At 60.2% G+C, this 27,900-nt stretch overlaps 3 protein-coding genes across 9 annotated transcripts in view; 2 read left to right on the top strand and 1 right to left on the bottom strand.

The window, feature by feature from the left end:
• TRIM9 (tripartite motif containing 9) overlaps positions 1 to 5,083 on the top strand; it is a 59,145-nt gene extending 54,062 nt beyond the window's left edge. For 5 of the 7 annotated variants that reach the window (XM_065685008.1, XM_065685013.1, XM_065685007.1 and 2 more), the window contains 3 exons: positions 820 to 1,123; positions 1,889 to 2,051; positions 4,213 to 5,083. In XM_065685008.1, coding sequence (XP_065541080.1) covers positions 820 to 1,123; positions 1,889 to 2,051; positions 4,213 to 4,275 — 530 coding nt within the window. In that variant the 3' untranslated portion in view covers positions 4,276 to 5,083. Of the gene's footprint in view, positions 1 to 819; positions 1,390 to 1,888; positions 2,052 to 4,212 lie in introns of those variants that run through there. The other 2 variants (XM_065685010.1, XM_065685009.1) reach the window with 2 other exon arrangements.
• A 2,770-nt stretch (positions 5,084 to 7,853) lies between these two features.
• LOC136016209 (glycogen phosphorylase, liver form) lies at positions 7,854 to 21,027 on the top strand. The gene is made up of 20 exons (XM_065683024.1): positions 7,854 to 8,639; positions 10,290 to 10,391; positions 12,084 to 12,162; positions 12,449 to 12,552; positions 13,546 to 13,677; positions 14,251 to 14,362; positions 14,444 to 14,526; positions 15,383 to 15,526; positions 15,661 to 15,753; positions 16,005 to 16,151; positions 17,122 to 17,285; positions 17,372 to 17,486; positions 17,716 to 17,817; positions 17,891 to 18,038; positions 18,151 to 18,209; positions 18,549 to 18,690; positions 18,855 to 19,062; positions 19,142 to 19,276; positions 19,843 to 19,909; positions 20,111 to 21,027. Exons 1-20 carry the CDS (start codon positions 8,397 to 8,399, stop codon positions 20,297 to 20,299), a joined length of 2,568 nt encoding a protein of 855 aa, XP_065539096.1. The 5' UTR covers positions 7,854 to 8,396; the 3' UTR covers positions 20,300 to 21,027.
• Positions 20,862 to 26,574, bottom strand: LOC136017463 (lysophosphatidylserine lipase ABHD12-like). The gene is made up of 13 exons (XM_065685783.1): positions 26,441 to 26,574; positions 24,674 to 24,801; positions 24,110 to 24,212; positions 23,895 to 24,014; positions 23,561 to 23,591; positions 23,355 to 23,400; positions 23,139 to 23,268; positions 22,848 to 22,888; positions 22,510 to 22,589; positions 22,250 to 22,332; positions 21,617 to 21,695; positions 21,328 to 21,452; positions 20,862 to 20,987 (listed from the first exon to the last, which is right to left on the bottom strand). Exons 1-13 carry the CDS (start codon positions 26,572 to 26,574, stop codon positions 20,966 to 20,968), a joined length of 1,122 nt encoding a protein of 373 aa, XP_065541855.1. The 3' UTR covers positions 20,862 to 20,965.
• Positions 26,575 to 27,900: the final 1,326 nt, after the last annotated feature.

Raw genomic sequence — 27,900 nt, 5'->3', positions numbered from 1 at the left:
ATGTGCCAGTTGTAAAATCATAGAATCACAGAATGGTTTGGGTTGGAAAGGACCTTAAAGCTCACCCAGTTCCAACCCCCTGCCACAGGCAGGGACACCTTCCACTAGACCAGGTTGCTCCAAGCCCCGTCCAACCTGGCCTTGAACACTGCCAGGGATGGGGCAGCCACAGCTTCTCTGGGCACCCTGTGCCAGGGCCTCAGCACCCTCAAAGTAAAGCACTTCTTCCTAATATCTAATCTAAATCTCCCCTCTTTCAGTTTAAAGTCATTCCCCCTTGTCCTATCCCTACATGCCCTTGTCAAAGTCCCTCAGCCTCCACCCCACAGTGGGCCTGACCCTGCAAACTGTTGTTTGCATGACTAACCTTTAGTCGTAAGAGTAAGTGTATGTTAGCTAAAGCCTGGGGACCTGGCTGGGATCACGTTTCCTTCTGCTAGGGCCAAGTTTTAGGCGATGGTGAGGATCCTGTGGGCTCGCAGACAGTGGGAGGGCATGGAGACAAACAGGCACTGGGAACCAGCGAGAACAAAACCCACCGAGTCCTGGCCATAAGATCTTAGCCACGCTGGCAGGCTGCAGCCGCACAAGCTCAAAGCACCCTTCCATGATGGAAGGTGCCCTCCCTGAGCCAGCACCCCTCCGCTGTGCAGCTCCCTGCCTGCTTCTTGCTGCCATGTCAGTGGGCAGCAGCCCAAGCCTTCGCCCTCCGTGTCGGCCCTGCATGCAGCATGCACTGTTCCATGTCTGCTCCGCATGGCTCAGCCACCTACATCTCTGCTCCCTCCACACTAACCTGATGTTGTTTGTGTATTCCAGTTGCTTGGTTTTCTTTCGATCCTGCCTCTGCCCATGCTGACATCATCTTTTCTAATGACAACCTGACTGTCACCTGCAACAGCTATGATGACAGGGTTGTGCTGGGGAAAACGGGCTTTTCCAAAGGGCTCCATTACTGGGAGCTGTCAATCGATCGTTACGATAACCACCCTGACCCGGCCTTTGGTGTGGCACGCATTGATGTCCTGAAGGATGCCATGCTGGGCAAGGACGACAAGGCCTGGGCCATGTACGTGGACAATAACCGGAGCTGGTTCATGCACAACAATTCGCACACCAACAGGTACGTGGTCTGGAACAGGGTCTTCCTCCCAGAGACCACAGCCCACCTTCAGCCCAAGTAAGACTCTGTAGCTTTTCCAGTGACACCGCTCCTCATCACCTCTGTTAGAGGATGTGCCCTTGCCCCAAGCAAAGGACAGTCCCTGCCTCCTGGTTCTGCCTTGCTCCAATATTCCTTCCCTGCCTACAGTAACTCTTTCCATGCTGACTCTTCCCCTGAGCGCGCATGGCACCACTCCTGTATAGCACCCCCTTTGCGTTAGCACCAAAGCCTTGCAACTCATGCAGTAAGGGAGTAGTGTTTGCCTTTACCACTGTGCCAAAGCTATTGCTCGCTTTCCCCATGGACAATGGGGCTGGGGGCTCTGAAGCTTGCAGTATCTTGAGGAGAGCCTGGTATCACCTTCCTGCAGCCTCAGAGGCCATTCCCTGATGGGTCAGCAGGGCCGGAAGGGGCCCTGCAGCTTTGCTCCCCAGGTCCACTTGCTTTCGCCCATGGTTGTGTTGCTGTGCCTGCGCCAGTAGGCAGCTCTGCCCTCAGAGGGACATCATGGCAAGCAGAGAGCACCTTTGCAGGAGGCTGGAGGAGGAGGTGCCCAGGGATGGTGCCCAGTTGGGATGGGTGTGGGTCATGGCCTGGCCCCTGCGTGAGCTGTGAAGTTCAGCATCATCAGCCCTTGAGGTCCATCGTGGCCTGAACCCTGAGCTGGGAGCACAGAGGATGTTAAGCCACAGAGATGCTCTGATCTTCTCCTTGCCCCCACAGAACCGAGGGTGGGATAACGAAAGGCGCCACGGTGGGAGTGCTGCTGGATTTGACCAGGAGGACTTTGACGTTCTCCATCAATGAGGATCAGCAAGGGCCTGTTGCCTTTGAGAACCTGGAGGGCCTCTTTTTCCCCGCGGTCAGCCTCAACAGGAACGTGCAGGTACGTGCTTTGACCATGCTCTGGAGCACCACAGCAGCATACCCTGCAGGTGAGCTTGCTGGCACTCTCCAGTGCTGCTGGCACTGCAGTGTGTGGTGATGCTCAGCAGCGTGGGGACTTCGCGGGGAAGGCTCTTGTGCAACAGTTTTATAACTGTTTCATGATGGTACCCAACAAGAGCCTCATCAGCTCTTGCAGCTCTCCTAGGACTCTCCAGTCAGGAGCATTACCAGGGAGAAGGGCACCTTTTAAAACCTTTTTCCCTCTGGGGAGTTTCAAACCCCTCTTCTCTTCCTCTTTCCCAAGCTATCAGCTATCCTGAACATCACCAAGCGGTGGCTGCCTGGGCCTGTCTGGTATTTCCATCTTTCATCTTTCTTCTCACTGATCACATCCCTGCTATCATCTCCCCACACTAAATCTTCCACGATCACCGAGCCTGGCTTTGGCACATCCACTCTGCCACTGCTTGTACCTCCAGCACTGCACAAGTGCCCAGGCACATCCTAGGACATGCTGCACATGACAGATGACCTCGGGGTGTTGAGCAGTTTGGCATGGTCTTCCACAGCGGATGTCAAAGGCACCACCTCTGTACAAGGGCAGAGGCACCGAGTGGCTTCTCTAAGTTAGGATTCTGGATCAGGGCATGCTCTATTCAGGGTATCAGGCACACCATTGCTGTCACCGAGGCACTAACAGTTGTCCAGCAGCACTGGGGCAGAGGTTGGTCGTTACCACTGCAAACCCTGCGAGCATCCCTGCCAGAGATTCCCACCGCAGGAGCCTTGCAGGCAGGGAGGCTGCCAGCTTGGGGAAGGGCTGGCCAATGTGCAACATACTGGGGCTGAGCTGGTGTTTAATCAGGAGACGTTAAAGAAGACCATCTTGTCTGAGCTGGTCTTAGAGGTTACAGTATTAATTTGGTGGGGTAGAAACATCCCACTTCGTTGTGGGTTAAATTCCTGCAAAAATCCTCTACACAGCCTTAACAGACAAGGACCTTCCTGGAGCCCCTCTGCTTTCTGACAGTTCTCTGGGTAAGGCAGAGCTTAAATCCCCTGATAACGGAGAAATCCCATGGGATACTGATAAAAGGCTGCTAATAAACCCAAGTCACTCATTATCCTTCTTCAAAGGTTTATGAATAATTAACTGTAATTAGGAGGGAAATAATTGCTTTGGACAAAGTTTTCTATAACTCTGTCTGAAGGGGGAAATGCCGCTCTTCCAATAAAAGAAGGAATTGTGCTTTCATCCCAAACTAAAGCATTTGCAGAGGGAACTGAATTACCCATGCGCAGCTCATTGGTGCCTGCATGAGTATTTGCAGGACTGGCCCCTCATCCAGTCAGTCTGCACAAGAACAGCCTCCCCATATCCCTTACAGACCAAGGCTTTCCTAGACACCCTGAGTGTCAGGTCTCCAGTATTCCTCTCCCTTTCCCTTTATCCCTTTGTTGCAGTCTGTGCTGCGTCACTTCCCATCCACAGATGATGCCGGGCCAAGTGCCTAGCTCCCATTTTCATAGACTCAGCAAATGGGTTGGGTTGGAAGGGACCATTAAAGGTTGCGCTTGAGCATCTCCCCATGCCATAGCATGGCCCTGCCCCAGCACCCTGCTGCTGCTCAGCTTCCTCGCACCAGGAACTGGCCATGTCCCATCTGCTGTATGGCACACGCTCAGCTCAGGGGCTTCATGGAGGTCTCCTTCTGTACTGAGCAGCTCAGGGTCCTTTAGGCTCTTCCATCCCCTTCTGTCCATCCCATCTGCAGAAGGATCCAACTGCTGCCATGTCCCACCTCTCTGGCAGCCAACTGCTGGATTTGTCTGCAGCCAGCTCAGGATACTTGGGGCTTGGTACCACTGGTACCAGCATCCCACCTCACAGGGACCTAGCAGTGCTGGCAAGCCATGTAACAGCGAGATGGAGCCACTGCTGCAGTTCTGGGGACAGCCTCTCTTACCCTACCCCCAGGCCCCCACTGCTGCGGGGAGGATGTGCAGTGGGGCAGGAGGAGCAGTGGGCTCCCCACATCTCTGGCTGCACCCTGCCTCTGCCTGGGTGCTGCTCCTGCCCTCCCTGGGAACAGTGTGCCAGCCCTGAGCTGTCCTGCCAAGCGTGGAGGGACTCAGCCGAGCCCTGTGTCTCATTGCAGGTGACGCTGCACACCGGCCTGCCGGTCCCCGAGTTCTACACTTCGCGCTCGGCCATGCCATGAGGATGCTCCTGGAGCCGGCTGCCTCTTCTCAGGATGAGAGGAGCCAGCCCGTTCCCTCCTGTGGGACAAGGCTGCTGCCGAGCCGCCGGGTCCCTGCTCAGCCGCCAGCCGGAGACAGAGAGGCAAAGCGGGAAGGAAGAACCCAGCTTTTGGCCGCCTCTGACCTCCACCCTCCTGCGCTGTCCTGTGTGTGTGCGCTTCGCTGTTTAGCTCTTTTGGCTGATGAAGTACCTAAGTAGCCTGAGATGTTCCTCTGTGTCCGCTTGTAGGTTTGGTTTCGTTGATTTGAGTTGGGGTTTTCAGGGGGGCAGTTTCGTCTCCTTTGGCAAAGCGCTTTCCCCTCCCATGGGGCTGGATGGAGGGACCAAGGAGGGGCCCCCACCATGGGAAAGCTTTTGCCCACACCAGCCCCATTACTTTGCAAGATATTTCTTTCCCCTGTGGCCTTTCTTGCAGAGCACCCTCAGTCATGTGTAGAGGTGGGTCCTGGATTACCAGTCAGTCCCTGTGTCCTTACCCAAACACCCGACCCTGTCCCTTGTCCCCAAGAGGCATTTCCATGGGGCGCAGCAGTGGGGCAGGGAGTGGCTGCCCTGTCTCTGGGTGCTCTGGGTGCTGGCAGGGTCTCCCCCAGCTCCCCACAGCCCGGCATCAGCCCGCACGCCACAGCCATAGACCAGAGAGCCCCTGCCTGGCTCTTTGGAGATTAGTGTTTATTTTTTTATAGTTGCCATATAAAGCCTAGCCTTAAAATCCTGACAGTGTCCTTCTGTTCACCGGAGAATGCATTCTGCAGGGAGGGTCTGACGGGGAGCCCAGGGATGAGGATGAGGGTGGGGATGGGGAGGAAGGAGAGCTGGCCACAGCCCTGCCACGCACTCAGGAATACGCCCCCGCCGCCCTGCCCGCGCCTGCTGCCGGCAGCAGCTCCCATCGGCCTACCCTGGTAGGGACTTTCTGGTAATTCAGAGGCAGGAAAGGAGTCACAGCTGTGGGCGCCATGCCCGGTGCCAGCTGCGTCCCCGTGCCGAGGGCGCCTGCATGCGCGTGGCCCCATGCTTCACTGTTCGGTCACTCGCCGTGTCCCGGTGTGGTGCGGAGCTGGGGAGGCAGCAGTGCCGCTGCCAGGCAGGTACCGGCCTACCCAGCCTGGCCGGAGAGCTGCAGCTCCGGATCTGGGATCAGGTGGGGTGCTTCGGGAGTACCGGTCCAGCAGGAAGACAAGTGTAAATAGACCATTCCCTTCCAGCATGCCCTCCTCTAGGATGGTCCCATTCGCTCCTTCGTTGCTCTAGTATTAAGTTTACCTAATTTATTGGATGGGTGCTATCTTGTTGACTTACACCGAGGAGCTTCTCTCAGCTGCAGGAGAGCCGTGTTGCGGGGCAACGCCGAGCAGCTCTTTGGTGAATTCCTGACGAGCCCCCGTGGCCGGCTCACCCGGGGCTCCTCTCAGCCGTTATCCCCTGTTCTTTAGGATGTTCATGGTGCTTATTAGACTCCCAGTGATTGTAAGACATCGTCCCCCTGTACCGCGATGATAGCTGCATACAGCCGCTGTACTGAAGAGAAGTGTCATGTTTGCTGTTCTAATAAAGGACTTTTATGAGAGAAGGGCACAGCTTCACAGAGCATCACTGCACCACCACCGCCCCTGCTTTGGTTCCCATCTCATCCCACCCCCGTGCAGGTCAGTGCAACACACTGCCCATCCCTCCCTGTCCCTGCTGGGAGACAGCAGCAGAGGATGGACAGAACTTGGTTCATGGGAGTGAGGGGGGTACAGAAGCCAGCTGAAACACAGTGCTGCCGCAGCAGCAGGAGATGACCAAGGGGTGCAGGGAGCTTATGCCACACCCTCTCCCTACAGAGGTGACGCAGCCGGCAAGGCACCAGCACCTGCAGAGCAGGAAGGATAGGAACTTTCCCATCCCATGAGCAGGAGATGCCCCAGGAGGGAGATGGGTCGTTGCAAATGCTGTGTTATGCCTGCAGGGCTCTACAGGAGCCAACCAAAGCATAGCCATGAACACCAAATCCAGCAGTCCCACGTCCCACCCAGTCTTTTCCTGACCCGTTCCCTTCCCAAGCACACTCCTGCCTCCCTTTGTGTGCATGAGGAGCAGTGACAATTCCCCATTCCCAGTGTGAGTGCTGAGATCAGACAGCAAAAGAGGGGAGGGGGCAGCAACACAGGGCTTCCCACGGCACCTGTAGGCCCTCACAAAAGGAATTTGGGGTGCCCAGGAACGGCCCTGGGTGCAGAGGAGCCAGGATGTAAGAAGGAGGGATGAGGGATGGCATGTGGAGTGAGGGGGGAATTACCTGGGCTGAGTACAGAGCTGAATCTCTCCAGGGGGCAAGCTGCAGCGTGCAACCCCGTGCAATCATCCCAACACCAGCCCCTGCCCCAGACCCACTCAGGACGAGAGGAGGGAGCCAGAATCAGGTGGGGAAGAGAGAGAAAATGATTGAGATCACGAGATGCCCGGGACTGAAAGAGCCCAGCGCTGCTGTGATGCATCACCAGCACATGGGATCCCTTGGGAGGGTCTTTCTTCCACAAACAGGGGGCAACGCTGAGGTATGAGTGCTGCTGGGGCCGTGTCCGAAGGGAAGTCCTGGACAGTTCTCTTAGGACTCGCTGCTGGGAAATTGGCGCCTGCTCCACGTTTTCTCACGATGCCTAAGGAGAGGTTTTCAGTGTGAGGCCTCTGAGCTCATCATGGGCTCGGGTCCAGCGCTAAAGAAAAACAGGCTAATCACTGCATTAAGTGCATTTATGTCTCAGAACAATGCTTGTCCTTCCCAAGGGGGAGCATACCCAGAGCACCGGAGATACGGAAAACCGCATCCTCCCTGCAGCCTGTAAAACCCAGCCTGGAGCTCTGGGCACAGCCCCGGGCCAGCGGACACCACCCCGCGCCGGGTGCAGCCCAGCTCCCGCTGCCCGGGAGAGCGGCGCTGGATGTCCCAGCCTGCCCAAACCCACCCAGGGCTCTGCCCCGCGCCTGGCAGCTCTCGGAGCGCTCTGCGGGCACCACTCGCACGGCTGCAACTCCCACCGGCACTGGAGGGCAGGTCCTGGCCAGGAAATACCTGCTGCAGGCACCCAGCCCCTGTCTGCCGCCGACCGGCGAGGAACCCGTGCCCAGGCTTCCACCTGAACAACAATCCTTCAGTCTGCCCCGTGAAGAATCAGGAAGATGGGGCACATTCCCTTTTGCCCATGTTGCACGTGTGCGGTTTGGGCTGGTTCCTGAAGGTTTGGGGAGCTGCTGCAGCCCTTTGCCACGACCCGGCTCAGTGCGGTCCTGCTTGGACCTGGCCAGCGTATCGCTGGGGTGGTTGGGTAAGCCCAGGAGCAGGGGTGGCCCGGGGCAGCGGTTGGGTTGGGATGCTCTTCGGCTGCGAGTGGGTTCCGCTGTGCAGAACCGGGCAGGGAAAACACCCAGCGCTGGCAGGCCTGCGCAGGCATGGCTGGAGGAAGAGGAAGAGGCGTCGCGCTGCATGCTCAGGTCAGCTATTCTTGCCCTCGGGAGGAGCCAGGAGGCAGGGCCGGGCTCCGAGGGCAGGGCAGGGCAGGGCAGGGCAGGCACGGAGCCTGCCCGGGGAGGCGGCTGTGGAGGGCCCGGAGCCGACCGGAGGAGATCCCGCGCCACTCCCACAGGGATTCCGGAGCGCAGGGACCAGTGGGGAGCCGAGGGGAGGCTGCTGGGCACGGCTGGGACCGCGGCACCGTCCCTCCGGGCCGGCAGAGCGGGTTTACCCCGACCGCGGCGGGAAGGGTCTTGGGCGAGCTCCAGAGCACCGGGTGGAGCCCCCGCCGCCGCCCCGGGGAGAGCCGGGACCGGAGCGGACCGGACCGTGCTGGCGCGGGCCCCGCTCGCTCCGCGGCTCCCTGCCCCTTCCCTTTGCCCTCCCCTCCGTGTCCCCCGGGGTGCCGGGCCCCGGCACCCCTCACGTTGCGCTGCTCCCGCCCCTCCAGGGGCGGCCCGTGCCGCGGCCCCTCCCCGTCCCTGTCCCGCTGCCCGGGGCGGAGGCGGAACCCAAAGGTGGAGCCCGTGCCCAGCCCCGCCGCGGCCGCGTCCCCCGAGTGCGTCCCCCGCAGCCCCGCCGGGATGTCGCGGCCGCTGTCGGACCAGGAGCGGCGGAAGCAGATCAGCATCCGCGGGATCGTGGGAGCCGAGAGCGTGGCCGAGCTGAAGCGGGGCTTCAACCGGCACCTCCACTTCACCCTGGTCAAGGACCGCAACGTGGCCACCCCCCGCGACTACTACTTCGCCCTGGCCCACACCGTGCGGGACCACCTGGTGGGGCGCTGGATCCGCACGCAGCAGTACTACTACGAGAAGGACCCCAAGGTGGGAGCGAGCGGGTGCTGGGCGGGACCTCCCTTTGCAGGGCGGGGGTGCGAGGGAGCCCCCCCCGCCCCGTTTCCCCGAGGGGGGTCCTGCAGTGCGGGAGTGGTCACAAGCGCGGTTACAACCGCTGTAACCCCTTGGGTGCGAGCCGTCCCTCCGTGAGCTTGCCAGAAAAACACAGGAATGGGGGGCTCGCTTTTCCTTTGGTCTGGGGATGTTCCCCTTCGCGCTGCTGAGCAGAGGGACTGGACTTTAACAAGGAGGAGGCCGCTGTCCTTTGCTTTGCAAAACAAAGGGAGCGCGGCTTGGCTGGGAGCTGGGTGCAGGGCATGGGAACAGCGTTTGTTGCCCCACAGTGCTGGCGTGGGTGAGCTCTACCAAAAGCAGCTGCAAAGCCTTCTAGGGTGAATTTACGTGAAGGGCTTGAACGAAGCCGGCTGCAAGCAGATCTTGTCTGAAAGAGGCGCAAGCCTGATGTGTGCCGCAGGGATCCCAAGCGAGACAGACCTGGGTTTGTGCAGGAATTCCTGCTCGTGTGAGCTGGCTTGCACCCGCCGAGCACAGGGCTCTGGCTGCTTGGGGATTAAGCAGTAATCCCCTCCTGCAACCTGGATGGCTCTGTCGCCTCCAATTTCCTTCCTGGGAGGGTGGCCCGGCCAACACCTCGCTGGGCTGGTGCCAGATCACCCAGTTCAACCCCCTGCCACAGGCAGGGACACCTTCCACTCGACCAGGCTGCTCCAAGCCCCGTCCAACCTGGCCTTGAACACTGCCAGGGATGGGGCAGCCACAGCTTCTCTGGGCACCCTGTGCCAGCGCCTCAGCACCCTCACAGGGAACAACTTCTTCTGGATATCTCATCTAAATATTGACTCTGTCAGGTGAAAGCCATTGCCCCTTCTCCTGTCCCTGCATGCCCTTGCTTCCGCTTTCTGGTCAGCCCCCTTTAGGCACTGGGAGGCTGCTCTAAGGTCTCCCCTGAGCCTTCTCCCATCGCCTTCCCCAGCCCGCCCCTGTGCAGGTCCTGGGGAAAGCTGTCAAGTCAGCGACTTCCTCCAGGCTAAATCCTTACTTAAAACCTGCTGGTGCTGACACAGGCGACAGCTTACACAAGCTGCCGCTTCCTGGACACATCCTGCACCCGTTGTGTCAGCAAGAGGGGAGACGAGAGCAAACCCAAGGGGGCAGCAGGGGAAGCCGGTGACCCTGTGGCTGCCACACAGCTCTGTTCCCAGTGGCTCCCTTGTTTTTCCAGTTGCTTTGCAGCTCATGGGGACATTGGGTAATGTCTCCTCTTTAAAGGTTACCTTTGTACCACGGCAGCCCCCGGTGTGCTCAGGCCGACCATCATGGAGCTGTCCCTGCTCTTGGACCGGGCACCGCAGCTTGTCCCGACAAACCGCGTGGGCACTGCCAGCTTCCTGGGGTGGGAAACAGCAGGGCCAGGAGAGCAGGGCAGGGGCTGCAGCACGGCTGCCTCAGGGCCTCCAAGGAGCCCCAGCCCTCAAGTTCCTGGTGCAAACCCCCCTGCCCTGTTGGCAGCCAGGGTTCTCCTCTTGCTCTGAGATAACTCCCAATAGCAGCTCCTGCGGTGCAGGGGAGGCTCCTCCAGGCCTGGGGAAGGTGACCTGGGCTGGTTTTCTCTTTCAGAGGATTTACTACCTCTCCCTGGAGTTTTACATGGGGCGGACGCTGCAGAACACCATGATTAACCTGGGGCTGCAGAATGCCTGCGACGAAGCCATCTACCAGGTGAGCATCCCAGGCGGTGAGGCCCCGGGGCAGGAGGGCTCCGTGCTCTCTGGATCCTGGAGATGTCTGTGTTTTACCACGCTGTCTGCAAACTGCTCCCTGGGCAGCAGGTGATGCCTTAGTGCATGAATGCTGCTCCAGGACCTGCTTTCACAAGGCCCGGTGCTGCAGCCGGCACTTGCAGCCTGAGCAAGGCTGCCCAGTCCCACTGCTGTGTGCCGAGGGATGCAGTACAGCTCTGCTGAGCCCGTGAACGGCCAGGAAACTCCTGGTTCTAGGCATGAGGCCGTTAACAGCCAGAATCAGTGGCAGAGGAGCCTAATTCAGCCTCACCCTGGGGCTGGCACCATGTGGCACTTGGGTTGTCAAAGGTTTTTGGGTGGCTCCTTTTCCCCCTACTTTTCACCCCTTGGACCAGCGTGTCCAGTGCGTGTCATGTGCAGCTGGGGTGTGTGCACAGCAGCAGGAGCAGCTTTTGTGCAAACATGATCAAGGGAGAGGAATTTATTTTGGGGCTTTTTTATCTCTTACCTGTTGATCTTGGCAGCTGAGCTGGGGGTGCGGGTGAGGGGAAGAGCCCGGGATGCTGCGTGGTGGTAGCCTGGGGAAGCGGAAGGTGTGAGGTTGTTTGGAAATCACCCTCTTTGCAGTCGATGGCAGGTGAAGCTCTGGGCAGAACCTTCCTTAGCGCATGTGCTGAGCTCCCTGGACACGAATGCCAAACGTTTCTAAAATAAAACGTTTGGTAGAACAGAAATCACTTGAGATATTTGTGTGGGCACTGGGGGCTGCCAGTGCAGTGCGGGGCTGGGAGAAGGCGCTGTCTCTTACCCGTGAGCAGTGCAGGGTCTGGCTGTCCTGCATGGTGGCCGTGGCACTGGGGCTGTCCCTACCTGCTGTGACCGTGGGACACCAGGGCAGATGCAGACCAAGGGGTTTCCATGGGAAAAGGTGGCTCAGCGCTGAGAAGGCGCCGTCTGATTTCCTGCTGAGCAGCCCGAGGTGCTTTGCGTCGGCAGAACCCCTTCCTCCCACAGCATCCCAGACCGGAACCTTGAGATTTCCCTGTGAAAGTGGTGTGCTTGCTTGTCTGGGTACCTCTGTTAAAGGGCGATGCCTGGGGCCGTGGGGATGGGCACCTGGGTTACTGTGCCAGAGGGCAGTGATGCACCTGGGTGACTGCCCCACAGGGGTGCTGGGGGAGCGGGACCACAGCACTGCCCCTGTGGGGCTGCAGCCGTGGTGCTGGGGCACAGGGAGAGAGAACGGGGCTGGGAATGAGCCCTGGGAGAGCTGCCTGAAAGACCTGGGACCAGCACCCTGGTTATGGCTGTGCCCTGGTTATGGCATGGACAAGCCCCCAGGCGCGAGGAGCTTGTCCATGGCAAGGTCACTGGTGCGTGCGTCCCTTGTAAAGGCTGGTGGAGGGACTTCAAACACCATAGCTGGTCCCTGCCACAGCGTGAACAGCCCTGGAGGGGGAGGGAGGCTGCTCCGGGTGCAAATCACAGTGTCCCACCTGCAGGGATGGGTCTTGCAGCGTTGGGTGTCTTTCCACCTCTCCTGGTGGCCACTCTAAGAGGGACGGCAGCAGTGGGCGCAGAATAGCACCCACGGGTGCGTGCCAGCAGTGCATCCGCTCCCCGGGGCTGGGCACTGAGCGTGTCTGGCCCATTACCTTCTCCTTTGTAGCTTGGGCTGGACATGGAGGAGTTGGAGGAAATCGAGGAGGATGCTGGTCTCGGCAATGGTGGTCTGGGCAGGCTTGCTGGTGAGTGAGCCCCCAGATGGTCTGATTGCTGGGGAGACGGGGCACAGCCCCAGGGCCTTTGCATCCTCTGCAGGGGGTACCTAAACCAGGGGATAGGGGTTTATTGCTCCAGCCTGTCCGGCACCGAGTGAGAGCTGTTGGGTGGCCGGGCAGTGAGCAGCCGCTGCTGGCCCAGGCTCGTATCCCTGCGGGGCTTCTGGCCATTGCTGTCCATGGGAGAAGGACCCACTGTCTCCCGGGGCTGCCCAGCGAAGTGCCCCTCGGTGCTCTCCTCTCTCCCTGGCAGCCTGCTTCCTCGACTCGATGGCAACGCTGGGGCTGGCAGCCTACGGCTACGGCATCCGCTACGAGTACGGCATCTTCAACCAGAAGATCCGGGACGGGTGGCAGGTACGGATGGAGGCGCGTGGCCCTCACCTTCCCTTGGCACAGCCAAAGCCCTGAATCCGGCCTCCCGCCTAGATCAGGCTGAGATCGGGGTGCACAGACACTCTCTTAGCTTGGAGACTGCAGGAGCTGCCGGGGCTGTGGTGTTTAAAACTTGTCAGGCGCTTTTCGAGCAAGTTTAACTTCTTAAACTGGTGCAAACAGGGATGGAGAGGTCGCGTCCGTGCTCCTCCTGGGGTGAGGATGGTTTCACGGAGGTTGCACAGGGATGGTGTGGGGAGGTCTGGTGGAGGCCAGATGCAGCCCCCGAGCCCTGCTGTGCTGCCTGACGTCTGGGTTAAAGCACCAGAGGGTGGAAGAGGCTGTTGAGGAAATGCAGTGGAAAATGTGGTGTGCATCTGCAACAGCCGTGGCGGGAGGCAGCCCCGAGTGCCCGAGGGACCCTGTGAGCACTGCCAAAAGCTGTCCCCACCGCCAGCAAGCGGAGGCCTTTCCTCCTTGGCACGGCATTCCCTGGCTGCTACGTCCCGATGTGGCTCATCTGCCCTGGCCCTCACACGCTGTCCCTGCTGCCCGGAGCTCTGACCTGGCCGTGCCAAAGGTGATCTCTACCCTGAGCTCTCCCCAGCACTGCTGGGGCAGGGATCAAGCCCAGTTCGTTAGCTGGCCTGCAGGCTGACACTGACATTAAGGGGCTTGTGGCATCTTGGCCACAGCCCGGCATTGTTAGCGGTGCACTGAGGAGCATTCATTTCGGCCCCACCTCCTCATCCCCATCCGTCACCCCTCTGGCAGGGAGACCCTGGGCTTCAGGGTGGTTGGGGCAGAGACTCCGGGCTCACCCTGCGGCACCAGAGGTCAGGTTTAGGGCAGACGGCGTCCGGAGCCTTTGGCTCCTTGATGCAGCCAGAGCCTTTCCCAGCCCCGCACGCGGCACGGCCTGGGGAGGTCCCTGGGGCTGGGCGGCCCCACCATAGCTCCCGCTCCCTCCGGCAGGTGGAAGAAGCCGACGACTGGCTCCGGCACGGCAACCCCTGGGAGAAAGCCCGTCCCGAGTACATGCTGCCCGTGCACTTCTACGGCCGCGTGGAGCACGCTGCCACTGGCGCCAAGTGGGTCGACACCCAGGTACGGGCTGGGGCACGGCCTCGGGGGGGGCAGCGCGCGGGGACCCCCTTGCATGGCTCGTCCCGTCACTTGGGGGGCTGCACCCCTGGCACGGGTCCTGCAGCATCTCTGCTGGGGAGGGTTGCATGGGCGAGGGTGCTTCGCTGAGGTGGAAGAGGCGGTGGTGAAGGGAAGTGGGGAGGAGATGGACATTAGGGATGGGGACAGGTTTTGGTGCTCCACATGTGCAGCCAACCTCTGAAACACCCAAAAGCACCTCCAGCAGGTCTGTGTGCAATGCACAGCATGGTACGATAGCGTGAATGAAGCTGCTTCTGACCCTCGCAAGCCTTTCTCCATCCTCTGAGTGCTTCTGGCAAACACCAGGCACTGGGCAGACCTGAGGGAGCCGGGACGTCCCCATGGCAGGGGCTGTGGGTACAAAGCATGTCCCCCCCATGAAGAGGGATGCAGCCCTGAGCTCAGTCCTGGAGGAGGGTCTGTGGGATGGAAGGCTCAGGCGGGGCAGGGGAGACACGGAGGGACACCAGCCAGGGGCAGAGCCCGGCCCCAGCTGCCCTGCAGGTGTTGTAGGTGGTGCTGGCGCTGCCCTACGATACCCCCGTGCCCGGGTACTTGAACAACACCGTCAACACCATGCGGCTGTGGTCGGCTCGAGCACCCAATGACTTCAACCTGCACGACTGTGAGTGGCTGCTGGTGGGGTGCCAGCGGGGTGGGGTGGAGGGGGGTCCCGTGCCCACCTTATCCCTCTGCTCCTCCACAGTCAACGTCGGAGACTACATCCAGGCTGTGCTGGACAGAAATCTGGCGGAGAACATATCCCGCGTCCTCTACCCCAATGACAATGTAAGTCACGATGCAGGGGGGAGAGTGTCCCTGGTTCAGGGATGGCTCAGGAGCACCCAGACAGAGTGTGGAGTAACCCCGAGACGCTGCAGACATGCGTTCAGTTGTGTTTCGAGCTGCCTGTAGTGCTTGGGTGGAGGTTGCTGTGTCTCACCAGGGCTGCAGTAGAGACGACTGTCCCTGGGCAAATCTGTGTTCAGTGAGGTAAACGGGAGTAGGGGATGAGAATGTCCTGCTTGCAGGCATAGGGGAAGAAGCTGAAGGGCAGCTGTCCGCGCTCTGCGGTCTGTTTTGGACAAGCCTTGGTGGGGTTTTTCCCATTTAAGCCTACCCCAGCCTTCCCAGCTGTCCAGGAGAGCCGGGGGTACCACAGCTCCAGTGGCGAGCTTGCCTCTTACGGATCCTGTTTTGCAGACCAGCGGGTTGGTGTTTTGTGCTGTGTGAACGGTGGCTTTAATTCTTGTCTCGGAATTAGCTCCTCGGTCTTGCAGCCCCTGCAGCTTCCCTTCCTGTCCCGCAGCGCCTTTCCTTGTGGCCAGAATTTTTCAAGCCGGGGAGAACAGGTTTTGAGGATGCTCGGGGGGGACTCCACCTGTTTGCAGTGGCAGGCACATCTCACACCCCTGTGCTGCAATCTGGAAAGCACGGAGAGACGCTGGGCTTAGAGCTGCTGCCAGAAGCGGCGCAGGAAAAGCAGTGGGGCCTCCCACTGCGCTGCGTGGTGCACGTGTGCCGGTGCACGCGTGCCGGTGCGGGTCCCTCGTGCAGGGAGGCGCAGGGAGGCCCAGCTCCCGCAGCACAGGCACTGCCTGGGCCGCGCGCTGCAGCGCTTCAGCGCCTGCTCCTCTGCTCGCAGTTCTTCGAAGGGAAGGAGCTGCGGCTGAAGCAGGAGTACTTCGTCGTGGCTGCCACCCTCCAGGACATCATACGCCGCTTCAAAGCATCCAAGTTTGGGAGCGCAGACAGTGTCCGAATCGTGTTTGATTCCTTCCCTGACCAGGTACAAGCCCACGTGCCCCCAGGCCTGGAGGTGTTTTGTGGACCCTCTCTGGGTACCTGTGCCCAGCTGATGGGCAGTGGGATGCCCACGTGTCCCCCGCACATCCCCACACGCCACCGCTGCTCTCCGCACAGGTTGCCATCCAGCTGAACGACACGCACCCCGCCATGGCCATCCCTGAGCTGATGCGGATTTTCGTGGACATCGAGAAGCTGCCGTGGAACAAGGTAGAGAGACCTGGCTTGGCCGCTGGTCCCCTCCGCTTGCGCTCACCTCTCCGCCAGCCCATGGCGGAGGAGCTGGGGAAGCAGTTTTGTAGCTGCTGCCGGCGTGGGGAGCGATGTGGAGCGGTCAGGATGGGTTCAATGGGTACGGACTTGGAGGAGTCGGCTTGGCCGTGCTGCTGACCGTGCTGGGAGGACTGTGCACGGGTGCTGGCAGCCAGCCTCGCTGCTCAGCACCAGCTCTCCCCTGGCAGGCCTGGGACATCACCAAGCGGACCTTCGCCTACACCAACCACACAGTGCTTCCCGAAGCCCTGGAGCGCTGGCCAGTGGACCTGGTGGAGAAACTGCTTCCCAGGCACCTGCAGATCATCTATGAGATCAACCAGAGACACCTGGATGTAAGTCCCTCGGGCAGCAGAGGAACCCTCTCCAGAGAGGGGCGCAGGGATGGCATGTGTTGTGCTGTCAGGACTAAGGGCTGCACAGACCAGTGATGTTGGGTGTGTGGCCAGGTGGTTCTGTCTGCTGTTTTGGGAGGTTGGTGTGCAGTTGCCATCCTGCAGTTACCGGCTATTTTAAAGACTTCACGCGTTGCTCCAGGGCCTTACCTGTTGGCCTTTCTTTGCTCCCTAAATGCAAAATTTCTCCTGGGAAGGGATGAGGTGGAGGGTGCAAAAGAGGTGGAGGTTTGGCCTCCTGGGCTGGCAGCACGAGGCTTGTGCCGAAACAGCTCCGCTGGCCACACGTGCCCAGAAACCCATCTCTACGACTGTGGGGGCTTGGGATGTCCTTATGTCTGGAGACATCCGTGCTGGGGAAGGGCACCTTTGGAGGGGGTTGGCACTGTCACTTGCAAGTAAAAGCCGTCGCTCTGCAGCTCACCATGTCGAGTGCATTGGAGACATTGGGGCTGTTCAGCCTGGAGAAGAGAAGGCTGCGTGGAGACCTCATAGCAGCCTTCCAGTACCTGAAGGGATGCTGGGGAGGGACTCTTCGTCAGGGGCTGTAGTGACAGGACAAGGGGTAACGGGTTAAAACTTAAACAGGGGAAATTTAGATTGGATATAAGGAGGAAATTCTTTCCTGTTAGGGTGGTGAGGCACTGGAATGGGTTGCCCAGGGAGGTTGTGAGTGCTCCATCCCTGGCGGTGTTCAAGGCCAGGTTGGATGAAGCCTTGGGTGGGATGGTTTAGTGTGAGGTGTCCCTGCCCATGGCAGGGGGGCTGGAACTAGATGATCTTGAGGTCCTTTCCAACCCTAACTATTCTATGATTCTATGACATTGCTGTGGCCCTCTCCTCAGGAGCAATCGGGTGGGGAATCCCTAAATGCCAGCACCCCTCACCATCTCTCTGGCCTTCTCCACAGCACATTGCATTCCTCTTCCCCAACGACGTGGACCGACTTCAGAGGATGTCCCTGATTGAGGAGGGAGGTACCAAGCGGATCAACATGGCCCATCTCTGCATCGTCGGCTCCCACGCTGTCAACGGCGTGGCAAAGATCCACTCGGAAATAGTCAAGACTCAAGTGTAAGCGTGGTGGCGGGATCACCCTTGGCTTGGTAATGGTGGTGCCAGGAGGCGAACCTGAAGTTGTCCCCTCCTCGTCCTCACAGCTTTGAGGACTTTGCAGCGCTGGAGCCGGAGAAGTTTCAGAACAAGACCAACGGCATCACCCCGCGGCGCTGGCTCCTGCTCTGCAACCCGGGGCTGGCGGAGCTCATCGCAGAGGTAATGCTGTGGGGGGAGCGTGCTGGCCCCCAGCCCTTCCTGACCCTGGGGACACTGCTCCAATCTCAGCCCTTTACACCTTCTAAATGGTGGAGATGTTTTTGCATCTCACCCGGGTGCTCTGCTCCTGCTCCCCAAGCACTGCTGGTTCTGCCAGCCGGGAGCAGCACGCCCATGAAGGCGCCTGCGCACATCCCGTGGTCAGCGCGTGCCTGTGCTCCTGTTGCAGAAAATAGGGGAGGACTACGTGCGGGACCTGAGCCAGCTGACAAAGCTGCACGAGTGCGTGGACGACGAGCTCTTCATCCGGGAGCTTGCCAAAGTGAAGCAGGTGAGGGGGTGGCCAGGAGCTGGAGGCAGGGGGAGCACAGGCTGGCGCTGACGTGCTCCCTGCCCTCGCCCAGGAGAACAAGGTGAAGTTCGCGCTGTACCTGGAGAAGGAGTACAAAGTGAAGATCAACCCTTCCTCCATGTTCGATGTGCACGTGAAGAGGATCCACGAGTACAAGCGGCAGCTGATGAACTGCCTGCACGTCATCACCATGTACAACCGTAAGCCACCGTGCGCCCCAAGGGGACGGGCCCCCCTGCGGGCGCATGAGCATTCCCAGCCCCTGGGATGCAGCTAAAACGGAGGGTGACACCTTGCCGCCGTCTTCTCCAGGCATCAGGAAGGATCCTGCAAAGCTCTTTGTGCCCAGGACAGTGATCATTGGGGGCAAGGTGAGCTGGGTCAGGAGTTTCAGGCATTTTGGAGGAAGTCCTTGACAATGCCCTAGGGAAGTTGGTTGCAGATGCCTCATGTGGCCAGGTCCATGAAGCTCTCCAGGAAGTGCTGGGGCAGCACTTGTTGGCTTCAATCCAAGCAAGGCACCAAGTTTTGGGGCTTGCACAGGCATGAGGTGCTTTTGGTCAGGGAAGCCCCTGAAAGCTTGGTGGTGCAACACATGGGTTGGATGAGGTGAGGGAAGAAGTCTTGAGCTGGCCCTTCCCTGGGCAGGTGGGCAGTGGATGGACCTCCCCTGGCCAGGCCTCTGGGCTCACCTGTGGCTTTTCTCTTAGGCTGCCCCAGGATATCACATGGCTAAAATGATCATCAAGCTCATTAATGCTGTGGCTCAGGTGGTGAACAACGACCCCATTGTGGGCAGTAAGCTGAAGGTCATCTTCCTGGAGAACTACAGGGTCTCGCTGGCAGAGAAAGGTAGCCCACGTGGAGCACACTGTGGGGAGGGTACACGGGCCCCGTGGCTGTCCAGCAGCCCATGGCTCCATCACTGCTCGGCAGGAAATCTAACATTCTTCAACATGCTACAAATGCAAAGCTGGTCACTGTGAGCCCCTTGTGTCCACGTGTTCTGTTGGCAGTGATCCCTGCTACTGACCTGTCGGAGCAGATCTCCACAGCAGGCACCGAGGCGTCGGGCACAGGGAACATGAAGTTCATGCTGAACGGGGCTCTGACCATCGGCACCATGGACGGAGCCAACGTGGAAATGGCTGAGGAGGCTGGAGAGGAAAACCTGTTCATCTTCGGCATGAGGGTGGAGGATGTCACAGAGCTGGACAGGGAAGGGTAACGGCTGGGGACACCGTGGGGGTGCTACCACAGGCAGCTGGAGCAGCGTGGTCTCATATGAGCCCTTCCCTGCCAGGTACAATGCCCAGAAGTACTATGACCAGCTCCCCGAGTTGAAGGAAGCCATTGACCAGATTAAGAGTGGCTTCTTCTCCCCAGAGGAGCCTGACCTCTTCAGTGACGTGATCAACATGCTCTTCCACCACGACAGGTGAGCCCTGGGATGCCATCCATCCCCTGGGTTGGGTTCCCCCACCAAGCTCCTGGTGCCCGTGTGGAGCAGCCCCCTGCACCGACCATCCACCCTCTGGCTGGTATTGTCCAAGTTTCCAGCTCTGACGCTGTGCGCGTGGTCGAGCAATTGATGCTTCTCTGGTACAAGAGACGCGTCCGTGTCCAGCACCTTATGCTCGGCCCATTAAAGCCTGGGGTACGTTAAGGCCGAGATGCATTTGGGTGCACAGCCCTCATCAGATAGATGCTTTTAAGTGTCTCAAGGGCTTTCCTGGCCAGAGCATTAGGCAGCCAAGGGCCACCACACCTGCACTGGAGCCATGTCTCCCAGCGTGCCCTCCCAGAGCACATGTGCCGCAGCACCCATGGGCTTGCCGGGCTCTGCGCAAACAGGGCTTGGGGAGGGTGAGCTTTTCTGAAGTGCTCGTGTTGGAGGCAGCCCAAGACGCGGCAGCCCAAGCCCCGTGTGCTGCAGCCACCGTCCGTGCCAAGCTCCCACCTCTGCATTCCTGCTGCTGCCGACTCCTTTCTTTGCTGCTACAGGTTTAAAGTTTTTGCAGACTATGAGGCTTATGTCAGGTGCCAGGAGAAGGTCAGCGAGCTGTACCTGGTGAGTGCCGGCCTGGGGACGAGGCGGGGGAGCTCTGATGGGGGCACCGCATCCCCTCCCCGGGGATGGGTCTGTGCATGTACGTGAGTTCCTGGTGAGGAGGCTCCTGGATGTGCTGCTGCAGGGAGTCCTCGGTCCTGCGGCCGCTGTAGCACCCATGGGGGCAAGCCTCCAGCCACAGTGCCACCTCTCTCTTTGCAGAACTCCAAGGCATGGACCAAGATGGTCATCAGGAACATCGCAGCAGCCGGCAAGTTCTCCAGCGACCGCACCATCAAGGAATACGCCCGGGACATCTGGCACGTGGAGCCCTCTAACCTCAAGATTCCACCGCCCAATGAGCCCCGGGACACGGCTGAGCAGAGTACGCCCAATGGCACAGCAGCGTAGGGGCACGGAGCTGCTGGCAGCGGGAGCTGAGGGATGCGAGCACAGACGCTGTGCAATGGTCTCTGTCTCCGCTGTGTGGTGTCTGTGCTGCTGCTGGCTTTCCTACGGGTGGGGAAGGGGTAATTTTTGTAACGCAAGTGTCGTGCAGAATGTGAGAACTGTTGCCCTGTTGTGGCACTGGAGTCCAAGGGGCTCTTTGCTGAAGCCTAAATTAGGGACTGGGCGCGTATCAGCACTAACGCAAAAACTGAGTGTCAGGGGTGAGGTGCTGGGGCTCAGAGAGTGACAGGGTGGGGAGCACCACTGGACACAGCTGTCTAAGCCCTTGCAAGTGATGCTGAAGCAGTACTTGGGGTGCAGCTCTTGCCTATCCTGAGGCATCAGTGCTGGGGAATTAAGGGGTAGTTGCAGTAGGGCTGTGTACCTGCCCCCCGTCACTGCCCACTATGATGCTCCTGGGCACGGTTTGCATGTTCCTGTCCCAGGAGCAGCACCCAGATCACAACAGTATCCCCATCCCCCAAGTATCCTGAAGCATCCTCGAGGCAGTGGGACAATTAGAACGTTTTTCAGTAGTTTTTATTACTTACAACAGTAAGGTCAGTGCCATAACAGGTTCCTGGTGTGGGTTTAAGTGCTTGTGGTTGCTGCATGCAGCAGCTGCCATCACTTAATGTTCAAGAAGTCTCTGTAACAAGATGCAGTAAATCTGACACTGTTATTGCTGACCACGCTGTGCTGCTTCAGAGCCTGGTTTCTGATCCCTAGATGTGGGACTGTGCTGCGCTTAAAGCAAAGCGGTGTACTCAGGGCAAAGAGGAGATGGGACCTCGCTGCAGTGCCACAACCCCATGACACCCAGGCTGAGGACAGGTTTGGGGCAGTGAGGAGCAACTGGAGTTCAAAAACTGATGCCTGTGCGCAGCGTAAGAGGGGAAGACACCTGCATGGCTGTGACAGGGAGGATGCACCCCGAAGAAGAGGCTCAGGCTCATTCTGTACCCCCATTTCTGCAGAGCAGCACTTACTTCACCAAGGAAGGCAGCTCTGGGTTGAAGGAGATGTAGTCATGCCCCAGGCCCAGCTTTTTGGGCATGGTAATGAACTTCACCTTGGTTTTGTCCTTGTAGGCGCTTCGCGCTGTCTCAAAGAGCTGACGTAGGGCGGGAGCTCAGTTAGTGGCATGCGGAGAGGACCCCGTACCCCCTGTGGTATTCCAGGGATGGCCACCCCCTCTCCAGCCACTTCAGCCCTCCAACCCCAGGCTCAGACGTTGCCCACCCACATTAAAGCCCATGCACAGGGACCGGTCCCCACCTTGCGTCCCAGGAGCGGAGGCAGGATGGCATCATCTTCTGCGTGAAGGATGAGGAGCGGGCAGGACAGCACCTGCACGCTGTGAACAGCAAGCGCAGTGCTGAGGAGTCACCCTGGAACTGATGGGCCCAGGGGAGCCTCCCCAGCCCCTGCGAAATCTCTCACAGCTGCCCTGACCCCCTGGCACTGCCCTTCAGAGTCAGAGCAGCCCAGCAGTAGCTACAGCCGGCTGCTGAAGCGCTGCAGGGTAATGCCCACGCCACTTGCCCTGGCATGGCAGCACCAAGCACCCTAGAAGTTTAAACCTGGCTACGGGGTGCTCAGGCTTCAAAAGCTTCAAGGCTTTCAGTAAAGGCTGTTGAGGTGTGTGTGCTGCGCTTTGGCGGGCCTGGAGCATGTAGGGCTCACAGAGAGGATGGTGCTTTGTGGATTTTACGCAGTGATAATACTGGTACCTGAAGCTGTGCAAATAAAAAGCCACTCCCAAAGCACGAGTGAAATGAGCAAACCTAAATCAGAACACAGGCGTTTCATGGCGTGACGTGTCCAACCCACCTCTCCTCGACCAGGCGGTCCCACTACCATCCCCACAGCCCCACAGGGCAGCGGTGCCCATTCCCACCAGCCACTCACTTCTCATCGCTGCGGAAGAACATGTCAGCCAGAGCGAGCGAGTCCAGGATGAGGTACTCGAAGCCCGGGAAGTGGCGGTAGATCTGCCAGGGAGAGAGTTGCGGGGTTGGCTGGGAGCTGGGAGAGTCGGCTAAGCTTTGCCCTTGACCGATGCACCCTGTCCCTGCAAAGGGGGGAACGCCCAGGCAGCTGGGGCTGCCTCTGAGAGCCCTTGATCTGTACCCACGGTGGGACCCTGCGGGCTGAAGCCCTGGGCTCACCTTGGTGAGGGGGATGTGCGCGGCTGCCTCGCGGATGTTGGTGTAGGGCGATTCCAGGACAATGGCGTCAACCTGGCCTCCTGAGGTCAGAGTGCAGCGAGAGCAGGCATGGCTGCGGGGGAATTTCTCTCCCCAGGCGTCAGCCATGAGACCAAAATGCCCCCTTCCCTCTAAGAAGCATGGGAACGGTCACTTGTCCCTGCCCCAGGAGCTGACCCTGATGCTTTAGCAGACAGTGACCCCCAGCTCCTCAGTGGCCCCTGAACTGTGGCACACCAGGGACGTGCAGAGCCCAGAGGACAACTGCACAGGGCCAACCCAGCCACAACGGCCCTTACCTCGCTCCTCCTGCAGTTTCCTTGCTGCATTTGTGGCAATCCTGTGAGAAGAGAGGTGACGGTGAGAGGCAGCAGCGATGATGCCCCAGGGGGTTGCACAGCAAACTCAACGCCCGCTTTGCCTGCTGGGCTTTGCCTTGCAGATGCTTCCACCAAGGAGCTGCTCCAACCCCTTGTCCATCCCCAAGTGGCATCGCTCCGGCAGCAGTGTCACAGCTCAGGGACTGCAGACTCCAGTGAGGCAGCACCCATGCGGCGAACCCCCCATCTTTTGTCCAGCCCCACACCTACCCTGTCCCCAGGGAGTGTCCCCAGAAGAGAATGAGGCTGTTCCCACTCCGTGCTTTGGCCCAGTCATAGAGTGCCAGGACATCCGTGGTGAAGCCGTTCTCCGTGGGGTGCCCGCTGGAGTCCCCATAGCCTGCAGGGGACATGGCCAGGTGTCACGACCCTGGGGAGGCTGGCCTCAGGAGGGTCACTCAGCAAGAGGCAGGGGGATGACTTTACCTCTGTAGTCAAGGGCCAGGATGTGGAAGCCAGCAGCACCCATTGTCTGTTGGAGGAGCAGCACTGTTTTATGCGTGGGTGGAGGTTGCACCCTAGGACCCCCAGCATGGTGGGGGTCACTCTGGCCAGGGTCTCTCTTGAGTCCCTGGGGCCAGCGTGAGCCTTACCCCCAGCAGGTGCCAGTCCCCTCACAGGGAACCACTTACCTTCAAGAACTGGACGCGGTGCCTTGCAGCTCTGATGGGGAAAACGAGGTTAGAGCTCAGGCAGGGACCCTCAAAGAACCTTCCCCTCCAGCACCAAGGGACTGGGGTGACCTCCTCCCAGGAGGGCAGAGCTGGGTGCTCTGAGCTGAGTGGGGTTTGGCATTTCCCTTGAACTCCAAGGGACTGTCCTTGACTCGTGGCGTCAGACACCGCTGCAGCAGCCCTGGCCAGGCGGCACTGCTGCATGGAGTTTGCCAGTTCTCACCCCAGCAGAGATGCTGTGTGGGAGCAGCCACCTCTCCTGGCAGAGGCAGGGGTGCTCACAGGTACTCGCCTGGTCCCCCCATTGCCGTGCAGGTAGATGATCACGGGGTGATCATCGCCAAGCGCTTCCTCGTACCACTTCTGGTCCTTGCCCCGCGCCTCGGCACCTCTGCTGTCCGGCACCGTGTGCCTGGGGGGCAGAGTGGGGTTACCCTGGGGGGCTGCAGGACACTGGAGCAGCCACCCAGCTGTGCCCACCCAGGATGCTGGGGCTGCCCCGCTCACCAGATGCCAACCACCACACCCGGCTCGGTCGTGAGGTACAGGTTGATGGTGTTGTTCACCAGCAGCTCCGGCTGACGAAAATCAACGAAGAAAGGAAAGGCCACTGGGGAAAAAATCACAGCCATCACTCGAGCCGCCCAGGAATCACCACACCACGCTGCTTTTATGCATTTTTTCCAAAGCAGGATGTTGTTGGGTTTAAATTAGTTGCCTGGAACCCCAGGGCCACTCTCAGCCCAGCTTAAGAGTGGGGAGTGAGTACAGCCCTCGGCCACCTCCTCCCACACGGATTCCTAGCCCCACTGGCACTGTACATGCCCACGTGTTGCAACTTCAGGCAGTAAACAGGGTGGACAGCACCATGTTATTACAGGTTACAAAACATGAGGCACCAACAGAAATCGCCCCAGTGCCTCCTCTGCAAGCCCATGGCAAGTGGGCATCAATGGGTGCTGTACCGGTGCCACCCATGCACTGGGTGCACCCCACCCACATTTCAGGAACCCCCAACTCTCTTCCTGATGAATCCTGAGCGGGGTGGTTCTGCCAGCCTGGGGCACTCACGGAAGTTCAGGTAGACAAATTTGGTGAGCAGGACAGGGAAAAGGCGGATGAGGATGGGCACAGAGATGTAGATGAGGAGCGTGACCAGGATGACAGTGCGCAGCCGGGGACACCAGCGCAGCCAGCCCCTGCAAAGAAGGCATCATGTTAGCACATCCCTTCCCACCCCACAGGCTTTGGGGCACAGCAGAGTGGGGTTCCCGCTCCCAACCCTGGTTGTGAAGGCGGTGGCTTGCTCCCTGTAAGGGCCGGAGGCTGCTGTTTGTGCTCCTGTGCCATGGGGAGCTGGTTACCCACACCAGCATTGTGTTTGGCTTTGAGCATGGAGTCAAGCTGTCGGAGCAGCCCCACTGTGACACAGCATCACGAGAGGCCATGATCCAGCCCCACACAGCCTCCCACGGGAAGAAGGGCAGGGCAAGCACCAGGGCCAGGAGCTGCAAGCCAAACCGGCAATGAGGAGCGGCCCATACTCTGTGGCAACACCCTGAGCTGCGACTGTTGAGACACGGTCACAGAGGTGCCCCCAGGCCCAGCACCAACAACCTCTGTGGTTCTCCAGGGACAAGGAGGAAATCTGGGGAAGGGGCTTGGGAAACCCACAGCCTGTGGGAGAAACCAATCCCCAGAGCGATGTCCTGCAGTGCCACCAGTACAGGGGAGGGAGAGTGACCACCTCTGACAGCATCATGCTCCCAAGGGCTAGGGCACACATCCAGCTGCCCCAGCTATGCCCTCTGCAGCAAGCCATTGACCAGCTGAAGCCCCAGCCTCTTGAGAGAGAGGGGAAAGCCAAGAGCTGCAGCTTGTCCAGCATCAACACCTCTTATGGCCTGATGGTGCTGGGTGATGGGGAAACTAGTCTGGGCACAGCGCCGGGGGATTCAGGGCAGAGGTTTCTGACAGGCGCCCAAGCACAGCTCACTCCCTGCCAGCATATGCCTGGCATCACCATCACTCCTGCTGAAGAGGACTGAGTCCAGTGCTTGCCCTAGGGAGGGCTGCAAGATGCCAAGAAAGGGTTGCAAGAGGGGTGCCAGGGCAGGGTGCCAGAGTCCCCTGGGCACTTGCACCCCTCCAAGAAGCCTGACGTACAGGGTGGCATGAGCCATGGTGGAGCCATGGGGAGCTCCTCGAGCCCCAGTCACACCCTGAGACTTCAGACTGAGCAGTCTCACCAGCAGCAACAGGCCAGAGGTGCCCTCACAGTGAATGAGGCACAGCTCTTGGTCTACACCCAATATTCAAGTGCATGGGCGAGCGCTCACACCCGTCCTTGCACAATACCTGCTGCAGGTGAGCACTGACACATGCAGTCCAGGGGGATGTGCCCACCGAGGGGCACCTCTGACACCTGGGACGGCAACAGGCTGAAGAACGGCTCCACGGGGACAGCAAGGTGACATGGGGACACAGCCGCAGCACGGCAGCATGAGGGTCGGGGCGCAGCCATGGTATGGGTAGCCGTGCCCACGGCCGGATCCACACGGAGCCACAGCCATCACGGCTGGTGCAGGGTGGCACGGCCATGCCAGGGGGACAGGCACAGGGTCATGCCCTCAGCAAGTGACAAGGCCACGCCGCGGTGACACAGGAGCATGGCCCCAGCACAGGGCACAAACCCGCGGCGCAGGGGCACAGAGCGTGGCCACGACCGGGCCCAGCGGGACCCGGCGGACACGGTCCCTGCGAGCGCGGCGGCGGCGCTCGGCAGCGCCCCTGCGCCGGCCCGGCAGCCCAGGCCGCCGGCACGCGGCCGGTACTCACCGCCGCTCCGCCGGGGCCGCGCGCTCCGCCCGGGCCGCGCGCCCCTCCCGGTAACCGAGCTCCTCCCCGGCCCCGCCGCAGGGGCGCTCCCCGCCGCCGCCGCCGCCGCCCCACTCCCGCCGCCGCCGCGACATCGCCGCCGCTTCCGCCGCCGGCACGCGCCCCGCGCCGCCTCCCTCCAGGCCCCGCCTCCAGCGCGGCCGCCCCGGGGCGGGGCCGAGGCGGCCCCGAGGCCGCCGCCGCGGCCCAGGGGGCGATGCCGGGACCGCTCAGGCCGAGGCCGCGCAGGGCAGGGGGCGCGGGGCGCGGCGGCGCTGCCGAGGGGAGGGTTCGGGGTACCGCGGCCGGGGTAACGGCCGAAGTGCGGGTCTGAAGCCAGCGCGGCTGCCCCCCGGAGGGGGGAACCTGCTGCTGCTTCCTCACCCGCCTGGCCCCGTGCCCCCGGTGCCCCGGGTGCCGCAGGCCTGCCTCTGTGCCGCAGCCTTGCCGCGTGGGCTGTGGCCATGCTCCTGTGTCCTCTTAGCGTAGCCTTGTCACTTGCTGAGGTCAGGATGCCATACTGAGGCTGTGGCTCCGTGTGGATCCGGCCGTGGGCACGGCTCCCCATACCATGGCTGTGCCCCGACCCTCATGCTGCCGTGCTGTGGCTGTGTCCCCATGTCACCTTGGTATCCCCGTGGAGCCATTCCTTGGCCTGTTGCCGTCCCAGGTGTCAGAGATGCCCCTCGGTGGGCACATCCCCCTGGACTGTACGCGTCAGTGCTCACCTGCACCAGGCATTGTGCAAACATGGGTGTAAGCGCTCACCCCTGCGCTTGAAAGTTGGCTGTAGACCAAGAGCAGCGCTTCATTCACTGCATGGGCGGCACTGGTACAGCACCCATTTGATGCCCCTGCCATAGGCTTGCAGAGGAGGCACTCAGGTACTTTTTCCATTGGTGCCTCGTGTTGTGCAAGCTGTTATAACATGTGGGCATGTACAGTGCCAGTGGGGCTAGGAATCCGTGTGGGAGGAGGTGGCCGAGGGCTGTGCTCACTCCCCACTCTTAAGCTGGGCTGAGAGTGGCCCTGGGGTTCCAGGCAACTAATTTAAACCCAACAACATCCTGCTTTGGAAAAAATGCATAAAAGCAGCGTGGTGTGGTGATTCCTGGGCGGCTCGAGTGATGGCTGTGATTTTTTCCCCAGTGGCCTGGGGAATGAAGAAGTGAGTGGCTGGTGGGAATGGGCACCGCTGCCCTGTGGGGCTGTGGGGATGGTAGTGGGACCGCCTGGTCGAGGAGAGGTGGGTTGGACACGTCACGCCATGAAACGCCTGTGTTCTGTTTTAGGTTTGCTCATTTCACTCGTGCTTTGGGAGTGGCTTTTTATTTGCACAGCTTCAGGTACCAGTATTATCACTGCGTAAAATCCACAAAGCACCATCCTCTCTGTGAGCCCTACATGCTCCAGGCCCACCA

The sequence above is a fragment of the Lathamus discolor genome, chromosome 6, assembly GCF_037157495.1.
Source record: "Lathamus discolor isolate bLatDis1 chromosome 6, bLatDis1.hap1, whole genome shotgun sequence".
Lineage (NCBI taxonomy): Eukaryota > Metazoa > Chordata > Aves > Psittaciformes > Psittacidae > Lathamus > Lathamus discolor.
Note: the sequence above shows the minus strand (reverse complement) of the source record. Positions and strands in the feature narration are given on the sequence as shown.